The 20310-nt window shown below is 47.2% G+C and overlaps 1 protein-coding gene across 3 annotated transcripts in view; it reads right to left on the bottom strand.

Annotated features, from left to right (window-relative positions):
- EXOSC2 (exosome component 2) overlaps window positions 1–20310 on the bottom strand; it is a 35253-nt gene that overhangs the window by 8389 nt on the left and 6554 nt on the right. For 2 of the 3 annotated variants that reach the window (XM_077305214.1, XM_077305215.1), the window contains exons 5-8: window positions 18116–18181; window positions 17454–17522; window positions 15039–15215; window positions 14599–14727 (exon numbers count right to left, since the gene is read on the bottom strand). In XM_077305214.1, the coding sequence (XP_077161329.1) occupies window positions 14599–14727; window positions 15039–15215; window positions 17454–17522; window positions 18116–18181 (441 nt within the window). Of the gene's footprint in view, window positions 1–5601; window positions 6652–14598; window positions 14728–15038; window positions 15216–17453; window positions 17523–18115; window positions 18182–20310 lie in introns of those variants that run through there. The other variant, XM_077305216.1, reaches the window with a different exon arrangement.

Genomic DNA, 20310 nt, shown 5'->3' with positions numbered 1-20310 from the left:
CCGGCTTTCCAGATTAGAAGTCCGTGCTCCTTACCATAAATTACACCAAACTATCTCCTAGGAATGCCAGTCTCCAGGTGGAACTCAGGGATCCCCTGGAATCTCTACACTAGAGAGATCAGTTCCCTTCGGGAAAAGGGCTGCTTTGGAGCGTGCCCTCTATGCCATCGTACCCCACTGAGGTTCCTGCCCTCTTCAGTCTGCACCCCAAATAGCCAGTGTTTTTCCAAGCTGGAGCTGGCAATCCTACCAATCTACTGCCCACCAGTGGCCGAGGACCATCTCCTCCTTTCTCGTCCAGCTTACCAGTGAAGACCTGCCTCACAAGTTCTGCTCTGGGTCCCTCTGTCTTCAGAGGGGATATTGGTGGCAAAAGACAACAGGGCTTTTCCAACAGTGGCCGCTCCCTTTCAGAATGCTCTCCCCCCACTTCAGGATTGCCTGGCCATCTGTAGTGCTGTCTTTAGGGCACTAGGGCACATTTTTGTTCATTCAGGAGTTGCCATAAGTCAGCTGTGACAACATAGAAAACTCCCAATAAACTTGCATCTATCTCTGGCCCAAAGATTAAACAGATTTACAAACAAAGAATAGTCCAGGAACGCAGCAAGTGTGGCTTCTGACAAATTGGAGCCCATAACTCTTAACAATCTGGAATAGAAGCCTCCTGGAGGAAAAATTCACTGTCTGCAGGAAGCGCCATAAAGCTACACTGCCACCTAGTGCTCAGCGATTGCCAATGCACAGGAATTGTGGGGAGTCTCAGTCACTTTATCGCGACTCTGTAAGATTTCAAAGCAAGGGACCAACAGAGTGTTACTATTGCCTGCCTCTGCATTGCAGCTCAGGACTGCAACACAGATGAGCTCAACCTAATGCAAAAATCAAAATTCAAGCTGTACTAACCAAGAAACAGAACACCTCCACCCACCAGAGACACAATCAGCCCAGTATATCAAGTAAAACCAGAGCTAATTCATACAAAAACACACTTAGAAGGAAAAACCAAACCTACACAAATAAAGACAAATCGAACAGGAAGACAAATAAGCCAAACATGGTGAAAACAAAAAGAAGACTGAAAAGGGAGGAAAGACCAGGACATAATATAGAAACAAGAAGGGAAAAGAATGACCTACCAACACCTGAATCACGAGAGCTCCACAAAAGCAGAGCAAATAAGGATCCCAGTAATAATTGGGGAAAGGGTAGAGATGTCAGTGGACGGAGATGGTGTGAGAGAAGTGGTACGAGATATGGCTATGCTAGGGCCACTTCTAATCTCCGTTCCATCACCCGGTACTCAGTGTCAGAGACTAGGTATAAGAAACTGCCTCCAACACTAATGCTGTGTAACACTAGGTCGATCTAAAATAAGACCACAACATTGCAAACCTATTTTGCAGAACAGAAAGTAGACCTGGGGAGCATGACAGAAACCTGGGTCAGAGAGGGCAAAGCAGTCACCTTAAAAGAACTGGCCCCTGCTGGGTTCTTTGTCCTCCATCAGCTGTGGACTGCAGGGTGGTGGGGAGGGGTGGCAATTCTAACCCTGGAGAGTTACTCCCTGAGAGCCCTTCCTGCACAGTCAATCCCAGGCCTGGAATGTGTTGGCCTTAAGTGTGATGCGGCTGAGAAGTTGGCCATCTGAACGGTATACTACGTACCCAACACACCAAGAAATGCCCTACCAGCCCTGCAGGAGGTGGCAGCCTGGGCACTACAGTTCTCCATATTACTGATCCTGGCAGACTCTAAGGTCTACCCTGAGCTGCTGTCCTATGGAAATGGTCTGGACCTGGGCTGAATCTGCACTAAACTGTTATTCCAATCTCAGGTCGATTCAGTCTCTGCTGAATGTGATTTCCATTTTGATTTTGGCCAATTTAAATTTTTCATCTGCAACAAACATGATTTGATTTGGAGTGACCCTACCTTTCCCCTACAATATCCTGGAGTGGCTACAACCCTTGATATTTGAAAAACTGGCATGAGTAAAGGTGCAGCTCTCTGCTTGTCCTGAACTAACTAGCTGCCTCAAGTCTCAAATGCTGTAGAAAAGCCCTGATTGGCTAGGGCGTTAGCTCAAAGGCTTCTTCATTCCTAGGTTGCAAGGCTTCTCTTAAAGGGAAGCCCTAACTTCTCTTGGCAGAGATTTGCCTCTTGAATTTATTCCCCCTCCTCTGCCATCTCCAATCCTCTCCCCTCCCCCTTCTGAGGTTCCCTAATCACATGCAGAACACTTTTCGGTTTCAATGGGGAGGAGGGAGGATAGAGGAAGACCCGTGTTCAAATAGATCTGAATTCAGCAGGATCCACAACGGAATAAACAAAATAAGTGCAGAATCAGCCCTGGTGTCAGCCCTGTTGACACTGGAGCTCTCAGTTTGTCTCCAGCCCCACCCATCAGGCAGGCCACACCCTGGACCTTATCTTTGGCCTTTTACATGTGGACTATACAGAGTGAGTCAGTACAATCCATGGACAGGACATTCACTAAACCAGAGGTAGTCAAACTGCGGCCCTCCAGATGTCCATGACTACATCTGGCAGGGACTCATGGGAATTGTAGTCCATGGACATCTGGAGGGCCGCAGTTTGACTACCCCTGCACTAAACCAAGCAACAGGAGCCAGGCCGCAGAATCAACCTGGGATCTAAAAAACAGCACTGAAGCTAAACAGAAGGATTAACGTGAACCATTAAATTATGCAAAATTCCATAGCAGGAGTGTGACAGAATCCTGTGTCTTCTGCCGTGAATTATGTCTGTTCACTTTGGCCTGACCTGCATCTGTCGTCCATTTCGGCTGCATAGCCAGCTTCTTGTCTTTAGGTCCTGCTCATAGCTTCAAGGCCATGTATCTCGTTAGTGCCTCTGCTTCTCATAACAACGCACTTTGGCATTATTCCCAGAAGCTGCACATGACACAGAGATAGTTCCGTGTTATGTCTCACCCTGACACCTGAGTTATCAGCTGCCCAAGGAAAGGATTGTTGGGTTTTACATTGTATTGCTTTGCCTGTAATTTCAGTTCTGTCTATGCCATGTTAGATGCTGCAGCTAGAGAATAAAGAAACTTTTCACAGAAGTTTTCTTGTCTACATTCTGGAATTCTGACAATTAGACAGAACTCCTGTTCCCTGTGGATTACCCTACTGGACTCATCATGAAACTGGAGACGTCCGCAGCAACTACCGAACCCACGGCTTCGACCTCAACCACCCAAATGGAAGATGCCGCCCTGGAGGTGGTTGGGGAGTGCCGAGGACGGTCAGCCACCGTGACTGCTCGGAGGCCAGGGGTAGTGAGGGCGCTCAGCACTCGTCTGGAGTGAAAGCATAGTTTTAAGGCATGTCACTGAAAGCCAAGGGCAGCATTCCATGACCTGCTACGACTCTGCGGCCAGCTTGACCGAATGATGGACTGGTTGTCAGCGATCCTGGTTGGTGAAGACAATAGGGCTCGAAAAATAGCCCAAAATCTTCTAACTGAGATTGGGTAAGCCAGTGCCGGAAAAAGAGGAGGAATCCAACGACCAAGGCAATTCCCCTAAGGAGGATGGAGCAGGGCGTGCGAGCGCTTCCCAAGCCGCTACAGGGGGAATCCCCCACCGCACTGGGTGAGGGCAAGTTGAGTTTTTTGATCCAGATCTCGAGCCCTGCCACCAGGTGCCTCGTTTCCAAGTGAAGTATGATGGGTCTCCGGAGAAGTTGGCCCATTTCCTGATCCAGCTACGTGGTTACATGACGGATTATGATTTCCTGTTCCTGGATGGGGCCGAGCAGGTCCATTTTGTCGGGGACTTTTGGGATGGTGTCTCAGCAGAATGGTATGTAAGACTGTTTGATTATGATGCCATGGAATTGCGGGACTTTGAATTGTTCCTTAAGGCCTCCCAAGAGGGTTTTGAGGCTCCCTTGGCTGAAGACATGGTCAGGAAGGAACTTCGCCTTGCGTCAACTTGAAGGCGCACCCAGCGACCCTGATGGAATAGATCTGACTGGCGGGAGAAGGAAGGTTTCGTGTTTTGGAATTGGTGGATGCCAGAGATGCTGGGGAGAAGGCGGCCAAGCGCACCGGTGGCCTGTGTAAAGCCACCGCTCCAAAAGCGATGCCCTACAACACAACAGAAAGAGCACGCCACTGGGAGAAGGGCCTGTGCTTGGGCTGAGAAGGCCAGGGCCACCCTGAAGACTTCATCAAAAGCGGCCACCCCAGTACCAGCCGGAAGACCATCCAAGAAGGCCATGTGCGCCATCTTCACCCCTTTGACAGAACCGCTAGAGCCGTCTTCCAGCAATGAATCGGCGGAGGAGCCCAGACCCTGCAAGCCGGCGGGAAATGAGACCAGCCTGTCGTAGGACAGCCCTGCCAACTGTAGGGGAGATTGCTCGGTAAGTCCTATTCCTTCTGCTAATCCCAGTGACTTTATCCAACCTGCAAACTGGGAAAGGAGTACAGGTACAAAGAGTTCAGGACGGTAGGTGTACAAAAACTTTGATAAACCCTGACATGGTATGAACTTTGGGTGTGGGGCTAGTGCCGCGGAAATGCCCTATGCAGCTTGCCCAGATGGATTGTGAATATTCCAAGGGAGGGGAGGCAATGGCCTGTACCTGAATTGTGACAGTGGTGATATTGTGCATTGCTACAATGATGGAACTGGAGATAAAACCAGATGATGAAACTCTTAAATTCAGAGCAAAAAGCCACAACAAAGAACTGAGAGTTCTCAAAAGAAAATCTGCCCCCTACACCAGCGGTCCGCAAGCTTTTGCCCACTGCGGACCGCTGCGGCGGAGTGGGGGGAGAGGGCAGCCCGGGGGCCTGCGTACGCGCGGCAGCCCCAGCGCAAACGCGCATGTGCGGACTGCCGCGCACGTGTGTTTGCGCCCGACCGGGGCGCAAACGCACGTGTGCGGCAGTCCGCACATGCGCGTTTGCGCTGCCGCCATGCTGGCGGTCGCGGCTCCCCCTCCCGGCCCCTCCGGGCCGCCAGCAAATCGGCTGCTAAAGCTAAAGCAGCCGATTAGCTTGCGGCTCGGCAAGCTTCTCTTCCCTCCTGAAACAAGAAGCTTGCCGGGCCACGAGCTAATCGGCCGCTTTGGCGGCCGATTTGCTCGTGGCCTGGCGAACTTCTCGCTTCGGGGGGGAGGGAAGAAGGAGCCACGGCCCGGCGCCAAGGCCTTCGCGGCCTGGCACCGGGCCACGGCCCGCGGGTTGGGGACCACTGTCCTACACAATGCAATAATTGGCACTTAGAACACTAAAATATCTTTCTGTCCTTTGGCATATTTTAAAACTCTGGTCTGCAATGGACAAACAGGACCACTGGACTGGCAGCTGCAGACAACTTTTGGTCTTAAAAGAACTACTCAAATAAACCACTATTTGCAGCTTCTTGAAATGGAAGACTGGATTCTCTTGGTCAGGTGAGCAAATCTGTGCACCTTTGTTATTTGTAAAGGGAGTCTCCTGTTGAAAGATCCTGGCCGGAAAGAAATCAGAAATACTTTATTTCTGTCTGCAATACAGGTTCAACTACTAATGTTTAAAGACACCTTGACCAGAAAAGTCTTTGTAAAACAAGACACTGTATTTTTGTTTTTAAAGAGAAGGATTTATTGAAATTCTCCAGTACAAAAATACTAGAACACCCCACATGTGAAGTTCAGTTTCTTGCAGACATATATACAAAATGATTTAAAAAATCCTTGATGTGGAATAAAAGATGCAGAACTGCCCTTTTACAAGAATGCTGCTCAGTTGTTCAAGCCAATGAATTCAGTGAGTTCGCGCACAACTGACCAGTAAGCTACCCTCCCCCTCTGCACAGCACCAAGAGCAAACTCTGGCCCTGCCTGTAGACATCACAGCTCATGGACCCTGCAACAGCCACCAGGGCTGCCTGCCTCTGCCTGGGATGGATGCAGCAACTTCTGACAAAGAAGACCACAAGCTTGCCCCTGGGAGCCAGGAGGAGCTGGGATTGCTCGGTTGAGCACAGGCAGACGTGTTATCAGTCACTGCATAAGGCTGGGGTCTCCGGGTCTGCCTGCCATTTGTCAAAGCTGAGTGGTGCAGCATCACCACACTGCATGGCAAGTCTCGATCTACCTTCATGCCCACATGCGTGTCCTCGTGCATGTGCCCGACCCTGCAATGAGGACAAGCTTTGTCCAATGAAAAGAAGTGAGAAGAGACTCCAAGACATCAGCTGCAAAAGCGAACCCTTTTTTCTTGAACTGTTTTCCAAAGAGCATTCACTAGACTACAGAAATGGCCCTCTGCACCTGTTTCTGCTGCTGTTCTCACATCACATAAAACCTAGACCTCCTTTTGCTTTCACATTTCCTTCTCTATTCCTTTTTGGTGTGGGATTTTAAACCAGTGCATAAGAAATGCCACGTGGGATGGGCAGGCAGGAGGCACTTCGAAAGCAAGTGGAACACTTGATGGATTTTCTGGGCCGTCAAATGTTTTGGAGAGGTTGGACTGTGCAGAGCCAGAGGGGAGTCCAACCTGCCTGGGGGTTGTCACGGTCGCTCCTCGCATCCAGCTCTACAATCATCCCTCCAATTCCAGGAGTCTTTGCCGAGTCTGAAGCACTATCTCCTCCATCACCTCGGGCTTCAGAAGGTCCTTGATCTGCAATTTAAATAAAGAAGATGGTGCATGCAAGTCTTTGCAACACATGGCACACAGCACATGTGTGAAAGCAGAGCAGTGTGGCCAGCTGTGAAGTGCTCTGGCCAAACATACATTTTCCCCTTAGCTCCAGGGGAGGGTTCTCTCAGACAACTGAGAGCACGTGGAGAGAGCTACTGGGGAGAGTTGCTGCTGACCAGGTGAGGCTATTGTGCTGCCTGGGTGAGGTGATTGCTGGGTAATTGTTGGGAGGATTAAAAAGGGCTGCTCCTCGCCAGAGGCAGAGCTCAGACAACTGAGAGCACGTGGAGAGAGCTACTGGGGAGAGTTGCTGCTGACCAGGTGAGGCTATTGTGCTGCCTAGGTGAGGTGATTGCTGGGTAATTGTTGGGAGGATTAAAAAGGGCTGCTCCTCGCCAAAGGCAGAGCTCAGACAACTGACAGCACGTGGAGAGAGCTACTGGGGAGAGTTGCTGCTGACCAGGTGAGGCTATTGTGCTGACTGGGTGAGGTGATTGCTGGGTAATTGTTGGGAGGATTAAAAAAGGGCTGCTGCTCACCAGAGGCTCGAGCCTTTGGCGTGAGCCGAGACAAAGGGCTCTTGGCCTGTGGCTCTTAGCCTGGGGTTCTTGGCCAAGCAATTAGAATCAGTAGATTATATCAGTAGATTATATTTCCCTAGTACTTGCACTGCCTAGACATTATAATGGACCTCCAGAACACTCATCCCATCATCTGCAGTGAGTGTGACATGATTGCTTTCCTCCCAGAAGACAAGATGGACTACAGCTGCCCCAAGTGTAAGCTGGTAAGACTTCTGGAAGAAAGGATTAGGGGATTAGAAAACAGAATTATTACTCTGACCCAAAGTAAGAAAGGGGAGGAGTTCATAGACCAGAGCCCTGCAATTCGAAATAAAGACAATACAGCTATTCCTGAAGTGGATAAGGAGATTGGCCACAATAGGGAGCCTCTGCAGACAGTTCAGAAAAAGACTCAACGGCGAAGAGCGAGACAGTTCTCGGGACTTTTAGAGCTCCAGAATAGATTTCAGGCCCTTGCAGAGGAGGTGCAAGGGTCAACAAGGGAAGAGGTCCCAAAACGAAGTCCAAGACAAAGGGAAGAGGCCACGGGGACAGAAGGAAATGGAGTTAAGAAAAACAAAAGGAGAGTACTGGTAATTGGAGACTCCCTGCTAAGAGGAATGGATCGCCATGTGGCTGGGCCCGACCCCCTAACCCGAGAGGTGTGTTGCTTGCCAGGGGCGAAAATTAAAGATGTTTCGGAACGGCTGCCCAAACTCCTCAAATCTACGGATCGCTACCCATTTGTGATGGTCCATGTGGGAACGAATGACATGTCCCTGAATACCATCGCTCCTACTAAAAAAGACTATCAAGATCTGGGGAGGAAGCTCAAGCAAATGGGGGCACAAGTGGTAATCTCTTCAATCTTGCCTGTTAAGGGAAGAGGAATGCGTCGGAAGAGGAAGATAATGGAGGTGAATCGGTGGCTGCGTAGTTGGTGCCGGCAGGAGAGATTTGGTTTCTGGGACCATGGGATAGGCTTTCTTGAGGAAGGCCTACTAGCACCTGATGGACTGCACTTATCGAAACTGGGGAAGAATGTGTTTGGCAGGAACCTGGGGAGATTCATCAGGAGAGCTTTAAACTAAAGCCACTAGGGGAAGGAGACGATCAACATAGGGAGTGTATGGAAGGAAAACGATTGGAGGCAGCCCAACCGGCAAGGCCAGCTCATAGGGAACCAGAAGTAAAAGGATTCAGATGTCTTTATACCAACGCCCGAAGCATGGGCAATAAAAAGGAAGAGCTGGAAGTTCTCATGCTGATGGAAAGGTATGATCTAGTAGGCATCACAGAAACTTGGTGGAATGATTCTCATGACTGGAATGTAATGGTGGATGGATATGAACTGTTCAGAAAAAACAGAATAGATCGAAGAGGTGGAGGAGTGGCACTGTATGTGAGAAAAGGGCTTACCTGTCAGGAAATTCTAGTGAAGGAGAGCATATCTACAGTGGAAAGCATCTGGGTGAAAATAAGCGAGGGGAAAACAAACAGTGTGGTGGTTGGTGTCTGCTACCGACCGCCTGACCAACGAGAGGATGTGGATGCTGCACTTTGTGAGCAGCTTGAGAAACTATCCAAGCGGCAGGACCTTGTCATCATGGGGGACTTCAATTTCCCAGATGTGTGCTGGGAAACAAACTCTGCGAAGCGTCCTCAGTCATGCAAGTTTCTGACCTGCCTGGCTGACAATTTCATTTATCAAATAGTAGATGAACCCACAAGAGGTTCAGCCATACTGGACTTAATACTGACCAACAGGCAAGAGTTGGTGGATGAGGTGAAGGAGGTAGGGATCCTAGGGGGAAGTGACCATGTCCTCATAGAATTCCTTTTGAGATGGGGAGCCAAGGAAGCTTGTAGCCAGACGCGGATGTTGGATTTTCGTAGGGCAAACTTTAATAAACTCAGAGACATGATGAGTGTCATACCATGAACGAGAATGCTGGAAGGGAAGGGAGCATGTGAAGGGTTGGCGCTACTCAAACAAGAGCTATTGCATGCTCAATCAATGACTATCCCAGAAAGACGAAAACACTGCAGGAGCTCTAAGAAGCCTACTTGGATGAACAGAGAACTTCAAGAGAAACTAAGAAAGAAAAGGAAAATGTTCAGGAAATGGAGGGAAGGACAGAGCTCTAAAGAAGAGTACCTACAGGTTACTAGGCACTGTAGATCAATCTTAAGAAAGGCCAAAGCTGAGAGTGAGCTAAGATTGGCCAGGGAAGTCCATTGTAACAAGAAAAGATTTTTCAGTTATGTGAGGAGCAAACATAAAGTAAAGGAGGCAATAGGCCCACTGTTGGGTGCCGATGGACAAACTCTAACGGAAGATGCAGAGAAAGCAGAAAGGCTTAGTTCCTATTTTACATCTGTTTTTTCCCACAGGTCAAAGTGTTTAGGCACATCTAGAGATGGCCATAGCCAAAGGACAGTGTCTGGGTGGCAGGTTAACATGGATAGAGAGGTTGTCGAGAGGCATTTAGCTGCACTGGATGAGTTCAAATCCCCTGGTCCGGATGAAATGCACCCGAGAGTGCTCAAAGAACTTTCCAGAGAACTTGCACAGCCCTTGTCCATCATCTTTGGAACCTCTTTAAGGACTGGAGATGTCCCAGAGGACTGGAAGAGAGCAAATGTTATTCCGATCTTCAAAAAAGAGAGGAAGTATTACCTGGGAAACTACAGACCAGCGAGTCTGACCTCTGTTGTGGGGAAGATAATGGAGCAGATATTAAAGGGAGCGATCTGCAAACATCTGGAGGACAATTTGGTGATCCAAGGAAGTCAGCATGGATTTGTCTCCAACAGGTCCTGCCAGACCAACCTGGTTTCCTTTTTTGACCAAGTAACAGGTTTGCTGGATCAGGGAAATTCGGTTGATGTCATTTACTTGGATTTTAGTAAAGCTTTTGACACGGTTCCCCATGATGTTCTGATGGATAAGTTGAAGGACTGCAATCTGGATTTTCAGATAGTTAGGTGGATAGGGAATTGGTTAGAGAACCGCACTCAAAGAGTTGTTGTCAATGGTGTTTCATCAGACTGGAGAGAGGTGAGTAGCAGGGTACCTCAGGGCTCGGTGTGCGGCCCGGTACTTTTTAACATATTTATTAATGATCTAGATGAGGGGGTGGAGGGACTACTCATCAAGTTTGCAGATGACACCAAATTGGGAGGACTGGCAAATACTCCAGAAGATAGAGACAGAGTTCAACGAGATCTGAACACAATGGAAAAATGGGCAAATGAGAACAAGATGCAATTTAATAAAGATAAGTGTAAAGTTCTGCATCTGGGTCAAAAAAATGAAAAGCATGCCTACTGGATGGGGGATACGCTTCTAGGTAACACTGTGTGTGAACGAGACCTTGGGGTACTTGTGGTTTGTAAACTAAACATGAGCAGGCAGTGTGATGCAGCAGTTAAAAAAGCAAATGCCATTTTGGGCTGTATCAACAGGGGCATCACATCAAAATCACAAGATGTCATAGTCCCATTGTATGCGGCACTGGTCAGACTACACCTGGAGTACTGTGTGCAGTTCTGGAGGTCTCACTTCAAGGACGTAGATAAAATTGAAAGGGTACAGAGGAGAGCGACGAAGATGATCTGGGGCCAAGGGACCAAGCCCTATGAAGATAGGTTGAGGGACTTGGGAATGTTCAGCCTGGAGAAAAGGAGGTTGAGAGGGGACATGATTTAAGTATTTAAGTATTTGAAAGGTTGTCACTTGGAGGCGGGCAGGATGCTGTTTCTGTTGGCTGCAGAGGAGAGGACACGCAGTAATGGGTTTAAACTTCAAGTACAACGATATAGGCTAGATATCAGGAAAAAAATTTTCACAGTCAGAGTAGTTCAGCAGTGGAATAGGTTGCCTAAGGAGGTGGTGAGCTCCCCCTCACTGGCAGTCTTCAAGCAAAGGTTGGATACACACTTTTCTTGGATGCTTTAGGATGCTTAGGGCTAATCCTGCGTTGAGCAGGGGGTTGGACTAGATGGCCTGTATGGCCCCTTCCAACTCTATGATTCTGTGATTCTAAAGCTTTTCTGAATAAGATGGATGAGAAGGGTAACTACTGGCCAGGAACTGTAAGATCACTGGCACAGAGGGGATTCTGTAGGAATATGTGTTTTTCGAATATAATTGTTTTGTTTTGAATCATTTTTACAAGCATAGGTCAAAAAATCTGGACAGACTAAAAGCACACGGGACCAGCATTGAATTAACAGAGATTCATGCATGGCCTCTGTGAACTGGAGCCACATTCCAGTGCATGGGGTATGACAGAATGCTCTTTATACAGCCTGGCCTTTCACCAAACATTTAACTTTTAGGAGGATGCCAAGTGGTCACCGATCACATGTTGACATCTGCACATTAAGCTGGGGGCATGAGATGTGCCTGGAGCTCTATTTATCTATTTAGCTGCAGCTGATCAAGAGCGAGTTAGAACATCCTGTATTGATAAAACAATCTACAAATAATGGAACAGAGGGAAAGATTCTATAATGGATAATACTGTAGTCATAGAATCATAGAGTTGGAAGGGGCCATACAGGCCATCTAGTCCAACCCCCTGCTCAACGCAGGATCAGCCCAAAGCATCTGTCTGTTAAGAACATAAGAAGAGCCCTGCTGAATCAGACCAATAGTCCATCTAATCCAGCCTTCTGTCTCACATAGTGGCCAACTAGTTCCTGTGGCTGAGGCCTTCCCCTGACGGTGCCTCCTGGCTTTGGGATTCAGAGGCTTAGTGCCTCTCAGTGTAGAGGTCCCCATGAGTCACCAGGGCTACCATCTAATCCCCTTTAAAGCTGTTCATTTTCGTGGCCATCACTGCATCCTCTGGCAGTGAACTCCACTTTTTAGTCACTTTCTGTGCAAAGTAAGATTTCTTTTTTCCATTCTAAACCTCCTGCTCCTCAGCTTCACTGGATACCCTCAAATTCTAGTATCTGAGGAGAGGGAGAAAAAAGTTCTGTTGGTCAACTCTCTCCACTCCATGCATAATTTTAATCTACGTACTGCAGTTGTAACACTCTTTCTTCCTTCAGGTATATCATGCCTCAAACAGCTTTCATAGAATCATAGATTTGGAAGGGATCTCATGGGTCATCTAGTCCAACCCCCAGAACTATGCAGGACACTCACATCCCAATCGCTCATCTACTGTAACCTGCCACCCCTTTGTCCTTCAAAGCCTCTCTGTCAGATGGCTATCTAGCCTCTGTTTAAAAATTTCCAAAGATGGAGAACCCACCCTCGCCTAAGGAAGCCTGTTCCACTGAGAAACCGTTCTAACTGTCAGCAACTACTTCTGGATGTTTAGATGGAATTTCTTTTGAATTAATTTCATCCCAATAATTCTGGTCTGTCCCTCTGGGGCAAGAGAGGACAATTCTGCTCCGTCCTCCATATGGCACCCTTTTAAATACTTGAAGATGGTTATCAGATCCCCTCTCAGTAGTCTCCTCTCTAGGCTAAATAGACCAAGCTCCCCCAGCCTTTCTTCATACATGTTGGTCTCCAAACCCCTCACCATCTTTGTTGCCCTCCTCTGGACACGTTCCAGTTTGTCAATATCCCTCTTCAATTGGGGTGCCCAAAACTGAACACAGTACTCCAAGTGAGGCCGAACCAGAGCAGAGTAAAACGGTACCATCACCTCTCGTGATCTGGACACAATACTCCGTTTGATACAGCCCAAAATCCCATTTGCCTTTTTAGCCACTGAGTCACACTGTTGATTCATGTTCAATATATTGTCTACTAAGACTCCTAGATCCTTTTCGCACATGCTACTGCCCAAACACGTCTCCCTCATCTTATATTGGTGTCTATGGTTTTTCCTACCTTTACATTTGTCCCTATTGAACTTCATTTTATTCAGTTTAGCCCATTTCTCGAGCCTATCAAGATCATCCTGTATTCTGTTGCTGTCTTCAGTTATGTTTGCTACCCCTCCCGGTTTAGTATCATCTGCAAATTTAATAAGTATCCCCTCTAATCCCTCATCCAAATCATTTATGAATATGTTGAACAACACAGGCCCCAGGACAGATCCTTGGGGTACTCCACTTGTACCTCTATTCCAAGAAGATGCTGAACCATTAACAAGTACCCTGTGGGTACGATTTGTCAACAAGTTATTGATCCACCTGACAAAATTAGGATCCATACTGCATATTACCAACTTGTGAACAAGAATATCACGTGGAACCTTATCAAAAGATTTACTGAAATCCAGATAAACTATGTCTACGGCATTTGCCTGATCCAGCAAGGTAGTCACTTTCTCAAAAAAGAGATAAGGTAGGTCTGACATGACTTGTTCTTGCGAAACCCGTGCTGAGTCTTAGAAATCACAGCTCTCACTTTCAGCTGCTCAAGGACCAAGTGTTTGATTATTTGTTCCAAAATTTTGCCAGCTACAGATGTCAAGCTGACAGGTCGATAATTACCCGGATCCTCCTTTTTCCCTTCCTTGAAGAAGGGGACAACATTTGCCCGCCTCCAATCATCTGGCACCTCACCTGTTCTCCAAGAAGTGTCAAAAATAATGGACAGAGGTTCAGAGATGACATTTGCAAGTTCTTTTAGTACCCTAGGATGCAGTTCATCTGGCCCAGAAGACTTTTTCATTTAAAGAAACTAGATGTTTGTGGGCTGCTCCAACAGTGATCCTAGGCCACCATTCCCATCCCCCTTCCCCTTTCATTGTGTTCCAGTGGCTACCACAGTCTTCTGGGAGGGGCCACCACTGGGTGGGAAAGCCCTTGTTCTCCATGAGAAATGTCCAGGTTCAGTTTCCAAGAGAATGGTCTCTGGTTGCAGGTGGCAGGAAGGCCTTCCTCACTAGAGAGTTGTTGCCACCAGAAGCAATGAGTACTGGTCTTCTGGTTTGTGGGCTTCTTAGAAGTAGCTGGTTGGCCAGACAGCTGTGAACAGACAGCTGGTCTAGACAGGCCTTGTGTCAGATCCAGCATGGCTGCTCTTTTGCTACCAGATGGATCATCAGGCTGGTTCACCAGAAGTTGGTTTCTGATGTTCTCCAAAGGCCATATTCTTACACAATGATGCCAAAACTGGCATAAATTCCTATACAGATTACTAGCTGTAAAAAAAAAGGTGAAAAGTCTTCAAACCATTCTTATGTCTGGGTACATATGGAGGACTGTGATGATCAGAAGCTCATGCCTTGCACAAGGAATGGCCAAAGAAACTCCCTTCATCCCACAATGGGGCAATCCGTTTTGCAGTGTCCTTTGTGCTCTGCTTGGAAAGCAGAGAAGTAAGCACATCTGTGAGCGCATCAGCCAGGCCTTCCCCTGCCCAGAAGCACAAAGTGCTCACCTGATGAGGCAGGGATGCCTCGTAGCAGTACAGGATGCTGGTGTCGTAGAGTGTCAGCTTCTCAGCGACCAAAGCTGTGATGCAGTTGCGGAGGCGGGAGATCACTTCTCGGTCAGGCAAGGGCACCGGCTGACAAGGGAGGCAAAGAGTACAAGCGTTCAGGCCATTGAGACAAAAAGCAGGGATGTTTATGCCACCATATACTGGCTCAAAAGGGAATCCTAGGGCAGATTTCAGGGAGAGGGACATTTCCAAATCGTTCCACCCTCCCCTGCCCCTCTGTTATAAGCTGCACTGAGCCTGCTCACAGGGAGGAGTGGCCTATACATTTAATAATAATTATAATTATTAAAATAATAATCTTCACAACTTGTCTCCTGTACCCTCGAGCTCCAGCCAGGTTGCCTTATGCTCAGACAGTTGTCCTGGCCAGCCCTCACCTCCAGATTGGTGACAAAGCCTCCAGCCTCTTCATCCTTCTGTTCAGGAGTTGGGTAGATCCAGATGAACCCGTTGTTGCCAAGGATAATGGAGGCTCCACACGGCAAGTCATGGAAGTGAGTCTTCTGTCGCTTCACAAGGGACGGGGAAACCCGCACGAGCACTCCCTGGCCAAGCTGCAGGCAAGAAAAGGAACAGCAGGGAAGTTTTCACCCTTAAGGGTTAACACCCTGGGGAGGATCCTCTCTGTCTGCCACCTGCTCTGGCAGGGATTTACTACACACACAGGGAACCGGAATCTCAAACACCTCCAATAACATCCACTCTAAAATCCAAGTGCGGGGAGAGAAATTACAGGAATTTTGCTGCAAAAACTAAAAATGTCAGGTTGCTTTCTGAAATCAGGTGTGGACATTTTTCTCACAACCCAAAAAGGGTAGGAGAGCTTCATGATCTGTGACTTAGAGGCCACAAATGCTCCTGACAGAATAGAAACATAAAGGGCTCTCCCTCCTTCTCATTTCCCATTCTTGTGTGTTCCAGTTGCCATGTGGGGGGGGGGGGGGGGTCTGTTCTGCATGCACTTTGCTCCCTCTAGTGGTGGACTGCATCACTTTATGGGAGCCAGCTTGGTGTACTGGTTAAGAGAGGTGGCTTCTAATCTGGCAAGCAGGGTTTGATTCTCCGTTGTGGGGGTAACAATGTGGAAGATATTGTCACAAGGAGTTTAGTGACAGGCTTTTGTCCTTTCTCGCATCATATAGATATTTTCCAGTATTTAGTGCTTTTTAAATGTTGACTTTTATGGTTGAGAACTTTTTAAATTTTATTGATACATTTTTAACCTTTCTTATGTATTACCTTCCCTTTTTATAAACTGCTATTGTATAGTAGTGCATCTAAAATTTTGGTCTAAATGACTGTAAAATAAAGATATGATCTTCTGATATATGATATATTCCTTCCATTTTGGTATGGGTCTAAATATATGAACAGGCCTTGCTTTTAGCTGGTTTGCTCTCTGGCTGAAATGTAGTTGTAAGGAGCGAGTATTGCTCACATGTAAACATGCTTATCTAAATCTTTTGAACTTGGACACAGGAAGAGGGGGAAGATTCACATGATCTCATCTCATTAAAAACAGGTGGTGCATTATAATTGGGAGACTTCACCAGCCTCTATTTTTTATTATATTTATCAGGCTTAAGGTTTTGGTTATCATACATCGCATTGTTTCTTGTTTCATGTATACTGCTCTGAGCCTTTGGGGAGGGTGGTATATAAATACAATACAATAAATAATGAAAAAAGAGTTTTTAACATGACGTATCGAGTGGCAAGGGACCCCTCCCCCCTCGTTTGTGTTCAAAGTAGATGTTAGCTTGCATGCAGGGAGCTCAAGTCTGACGTCCGATGCTGTATAACCTGGCCGGAGGGGGGGGGGCACATTTCTGCTGCTAACCGGACTCCCAGCGGGCTGATTGGAAATTAGAAATTGCTGTATTAGGGAGTATGATTGGATTACTGATTCTGTATGATGCTGATTAGTGTAACTGAGAATATCTGTATTGCAATTGCCTGCTAATTATAAACAATAAATCACAACCAGTGTACCTTATTGCCCTCAAATCCTAATAAAATAACCATTTGACCACTTTGATCTGACACCCATTCCCCCACATGCAGCCAGCTGGGTGACCTTGGCCTTGCCACAGCACTGATACACTGACCGAGCAGGAATATTAGGGCTCTCTCAGCCTCCCCTCCCTCACAGGGTGTCTGTTGTGGGGAGAGGAAAGGGAAGGCGACTGTAAGCCGCTTTGAGACTCCTTCAGGTAGAGAAATGCAGCATATAAGAGCCAACTCTTTTTCTTTGTGTTCAGCATATCTTCCTGTAGACTTCAGCAGGTATTTTATACTGGACACCCAGCAATGTAATATCAAATTAACTTGTAGAGGGAGCAAAGCACGTGCAGAGCAGAGGGAAAACCCCCTGAAACAACTAAAACACACAAGTGAAGAAAATGAGAATGTAGAAAAGTGTTGCTGGGATACCCAGTTTATTTATTTTTTTGCTTCAAGGCTTTTTAACACAGCTTTCTCTCTGCAAATTGCTGCTGCTGGTATCAGGTGCTGATTTTTCCGGGTTTTTTTTAAAGCACCCAAGTACTTGTAAAAGGTTTGTGCTGTGTGGCCAACTAGCCATTGCACTGACCACTGTCCTAAATTAGCGAATGCAATGGCAATACAAATGCAATTGTATTGCTTCAGGTAACAAATACAATTGCAATGCAATTCACTGATCATAAAGACAACATCACCCTCCTTAGCAGCCTCCTCTCCTGAGTACACAGAGTGGTCAGTGAATGGAGGAGATACTCAACCATGACAAGCAATTTAAGCAGCTGACTTACCTTCCCATATTTCAGACTACGGGTATGAAGGGAGACAGCTCCATCCGAGAAAACTGCCTGGACCTCTGCCTGACAGACTTACTTAAGGAAACGAAGGGCTCAAGTTTGCATTTCTGGCCCTCTATGCAATCTCTTTCTTTTCAGCTCCCATTCACGTCAGAGGGGCTTGTGATGGAGAACTAAACTGCTTCTGCTATTATCTATTTGGTGCCCTTAAAGTAGCTTCATGGGAGGCCTTACCTCCATTCCTGGAAAACATCCCGGGGAGCCCTGTGGCCCACAGGTACGACCTCGAAGGCCAAGCTTAAATGGTGCTCATGCACAATTCAGTAATTCCCCCATGCTAACACATTCCCAGTTCTGGAGAAACCGGATCATCAAAATGCTGCAAGATGAGAACAAGCCTTTGTTTATCCGTCTAATTTGCTCTTTCCTGACATGAAGATATGAAGCTGCTTGATATCAGGTCAGGCTGTTAGTTGTCCATCAGCACCGTGCTCTGACCGGCCACAGCTCTCAAGTAGGCTCTCTCGAAATTAGTCAGTCAAGATCGTTAAGCTGGAGGTGCTGGGACCAAACATAGGGCCCTCAGCGCACACATGCACACACAGACAACATGAACTCCACCACCAAGTCACAGCCCCTAATCCAAGGGAGGATACGCTGATGAGGTCTCCCTCTTGCAGGTAGTCTCGCATGGCTAGCTCGTCTTCCGCCGACCTTCGCCTCTGCAAAATACCAAACAAATGGTACCAAGTCACATTACAGCTTTTAGAATTTTTAAAAAATCAATCTACCAGATTGGGTTAACTTTTTTTTTCTGGCATAACAGAGTAAAAGAATAAACAAAAATAAAACACAATACAAACATGGTGTGAACCAGGTTTGCAAAGGAAGATGGCAGTACTGAATTCTGCCTCCCCTTCCCGCAGATTTTTACAAAGCTCTCCTCCTGGATGACAGGGAATGACACTGGAGGTGAGTTCTGCAGCAGGAAAGAAATGAGAAATTGACAGCCAGATAGGCCATTATTGCCTACTTTGCCTAAATATGCATACAAATAATCATCTGGAAGCAAAGAGCTTTCTGTCTTCCAATGAGGCATTAGCTCAGAACAGTTATTCCCACCTGGCAGAGAGAGGGGAATGGCCTCTCTGAAGAGAGAAAGGGCATTCCTCCTTTTCCACAGCAACACTTGCTAGCTGCAGACAGAAGGATAATATAATCTGTTTATTTAAAACAATTACTGACCCCCTTCCTTTGTAACACGGAGGCCTTTGTGTTGCTGTTTTTGTTTATTAAATAGTAGCCACCTTCTTTATCCCAGAAAGGCAGGCAAGAAATTTTCAAAAGAAAGATCGTTTCTTAGGGCCGTTCCGCATTCGTCCAAAATAGCACAATGGTTACTAATTGAAATCGCTACAGTTTTGCCGTTATGCACAACGTCGTTGACAATCTGCAACACTCCTGAAACCGATCCGCAAAAAGCGCTTCGTTGTAGCGCTTTCAGGGAAATCCCCAAAAGTGGATTCACCCTCCGGAAAGCGCTACACTCCTGCAACCAATCTGCAACACTAGCGGGAAAGTTCTGTGCGTTACCATTGTTGCAGTTTCTGCAAAGTCCCTCCCCCTGGCTCTCTCCTCTGATCTTCCGGCGAAGCGATCGCCATTTTTTTTTCTCCAAGCGAGCGGAGATCAATGCACCGGCAAGCCTTTGTTTACCCAGTAAGGCTTCCCCGGCTGCAGTCCCTCTGTTTAAAGTCACCAAGCACAAGCATCGCAGAGGCCCGTTTGCTGGTTTATTTTCACTTTATTTTTCACACTGTTTTCGGCCGAAAATCGTGCCCGTGGGAGGGGGTTTTCACTCGGGGGAGCGTGGCAACGATGAAACGGCAGCTCAAACACCACCTGCTAGCTGGATGGGTCTCTCCGTTGCAACGAATCAACGCATATTCGTTGCAACGGGTGTTTTTTTTTTTTTTTAAACCTTCCTTAAAGGGAAAGGGGCTTTTTGGGAGCATGATAACGGCCGCCCATTGGCTGCTTGACGGCCAGGGGCGGGACACAGCTCAGCAATAGCGCTTCCTTTCTAGCGATTTTTGCCGAGACCGGAACCCTGTGGGAAACGATAGAAATGCAACTGGATTCCACTACAAAGGCAGGTATGCACAACGACGAATTCCACTATTTAAAATGGCGATTTTTCGTTCAGCAAACAATTTGCTACATGGATCCCGGTGCGGAATGGCCCTTATTATTACTCTCATTACCTACGTTTATTTATTTATTTATAACCGGCCTTTCTCACTTGGACTAAAGGTGGATTACATCGAGTGAGTCAATACACAATCAGTGGGACGTTCAATAAACAATGAAATAGAATTGAGGCTGTTGGACCAACCGAAGCAAAGCAGAAGTATTAATATCAGTAAATGATGAAAAACTGCATAGTTGCAATATACCATGCACAGTACTACTTAGTCCCCAGTCCCTCCCAAGTGTTCTAAGGCAGGGATAGTCAACCTGTGGTCCTCCCAGATGTTCATGGACTACAATTCCCATGAGCCCTTGCCAGAAAATGGCCATGAACATCTGGAGGACCACAGGTTGACTACCCCTGTTCTAAGGAACAGTGCTGCAAATCTGTTGCCCGCACAGAAAAGCCCTCTTGAATACTTCTGCAATATCTGCAGAAAGTCAGGTGAGCGGAAGCCTTCCTGAGCTCCTCAGGCAGGCCATTCCACAAGGCGGAGGACCCCATGGAGAAGGGACGCAATTAATACTGCTACTATGATTATTTCTGGGGAGAGACTGGCTTCCTCAAGGGCAGAGTAGTCTCCCACTGTTCCACCCCATG

This window comes from Paroedura picta, chromosome 12 (assembly GCF_049243985.1).
Source record: "Paroedura picta isolate Pp20150507F chromosome 12, Ppicta_v3.0, whole genome shotgun sequence".
NCBI classification, from domain to species: domain Eukaryota; kingdom Metazoa; phylum Chordata; class Lepidosauria; order Squamata; family Gekkonidae; genus Paroedura; species Paroedura picta.
This window is presented reverse-complemented; position numbering and strand designations above follow the sequence as displayed.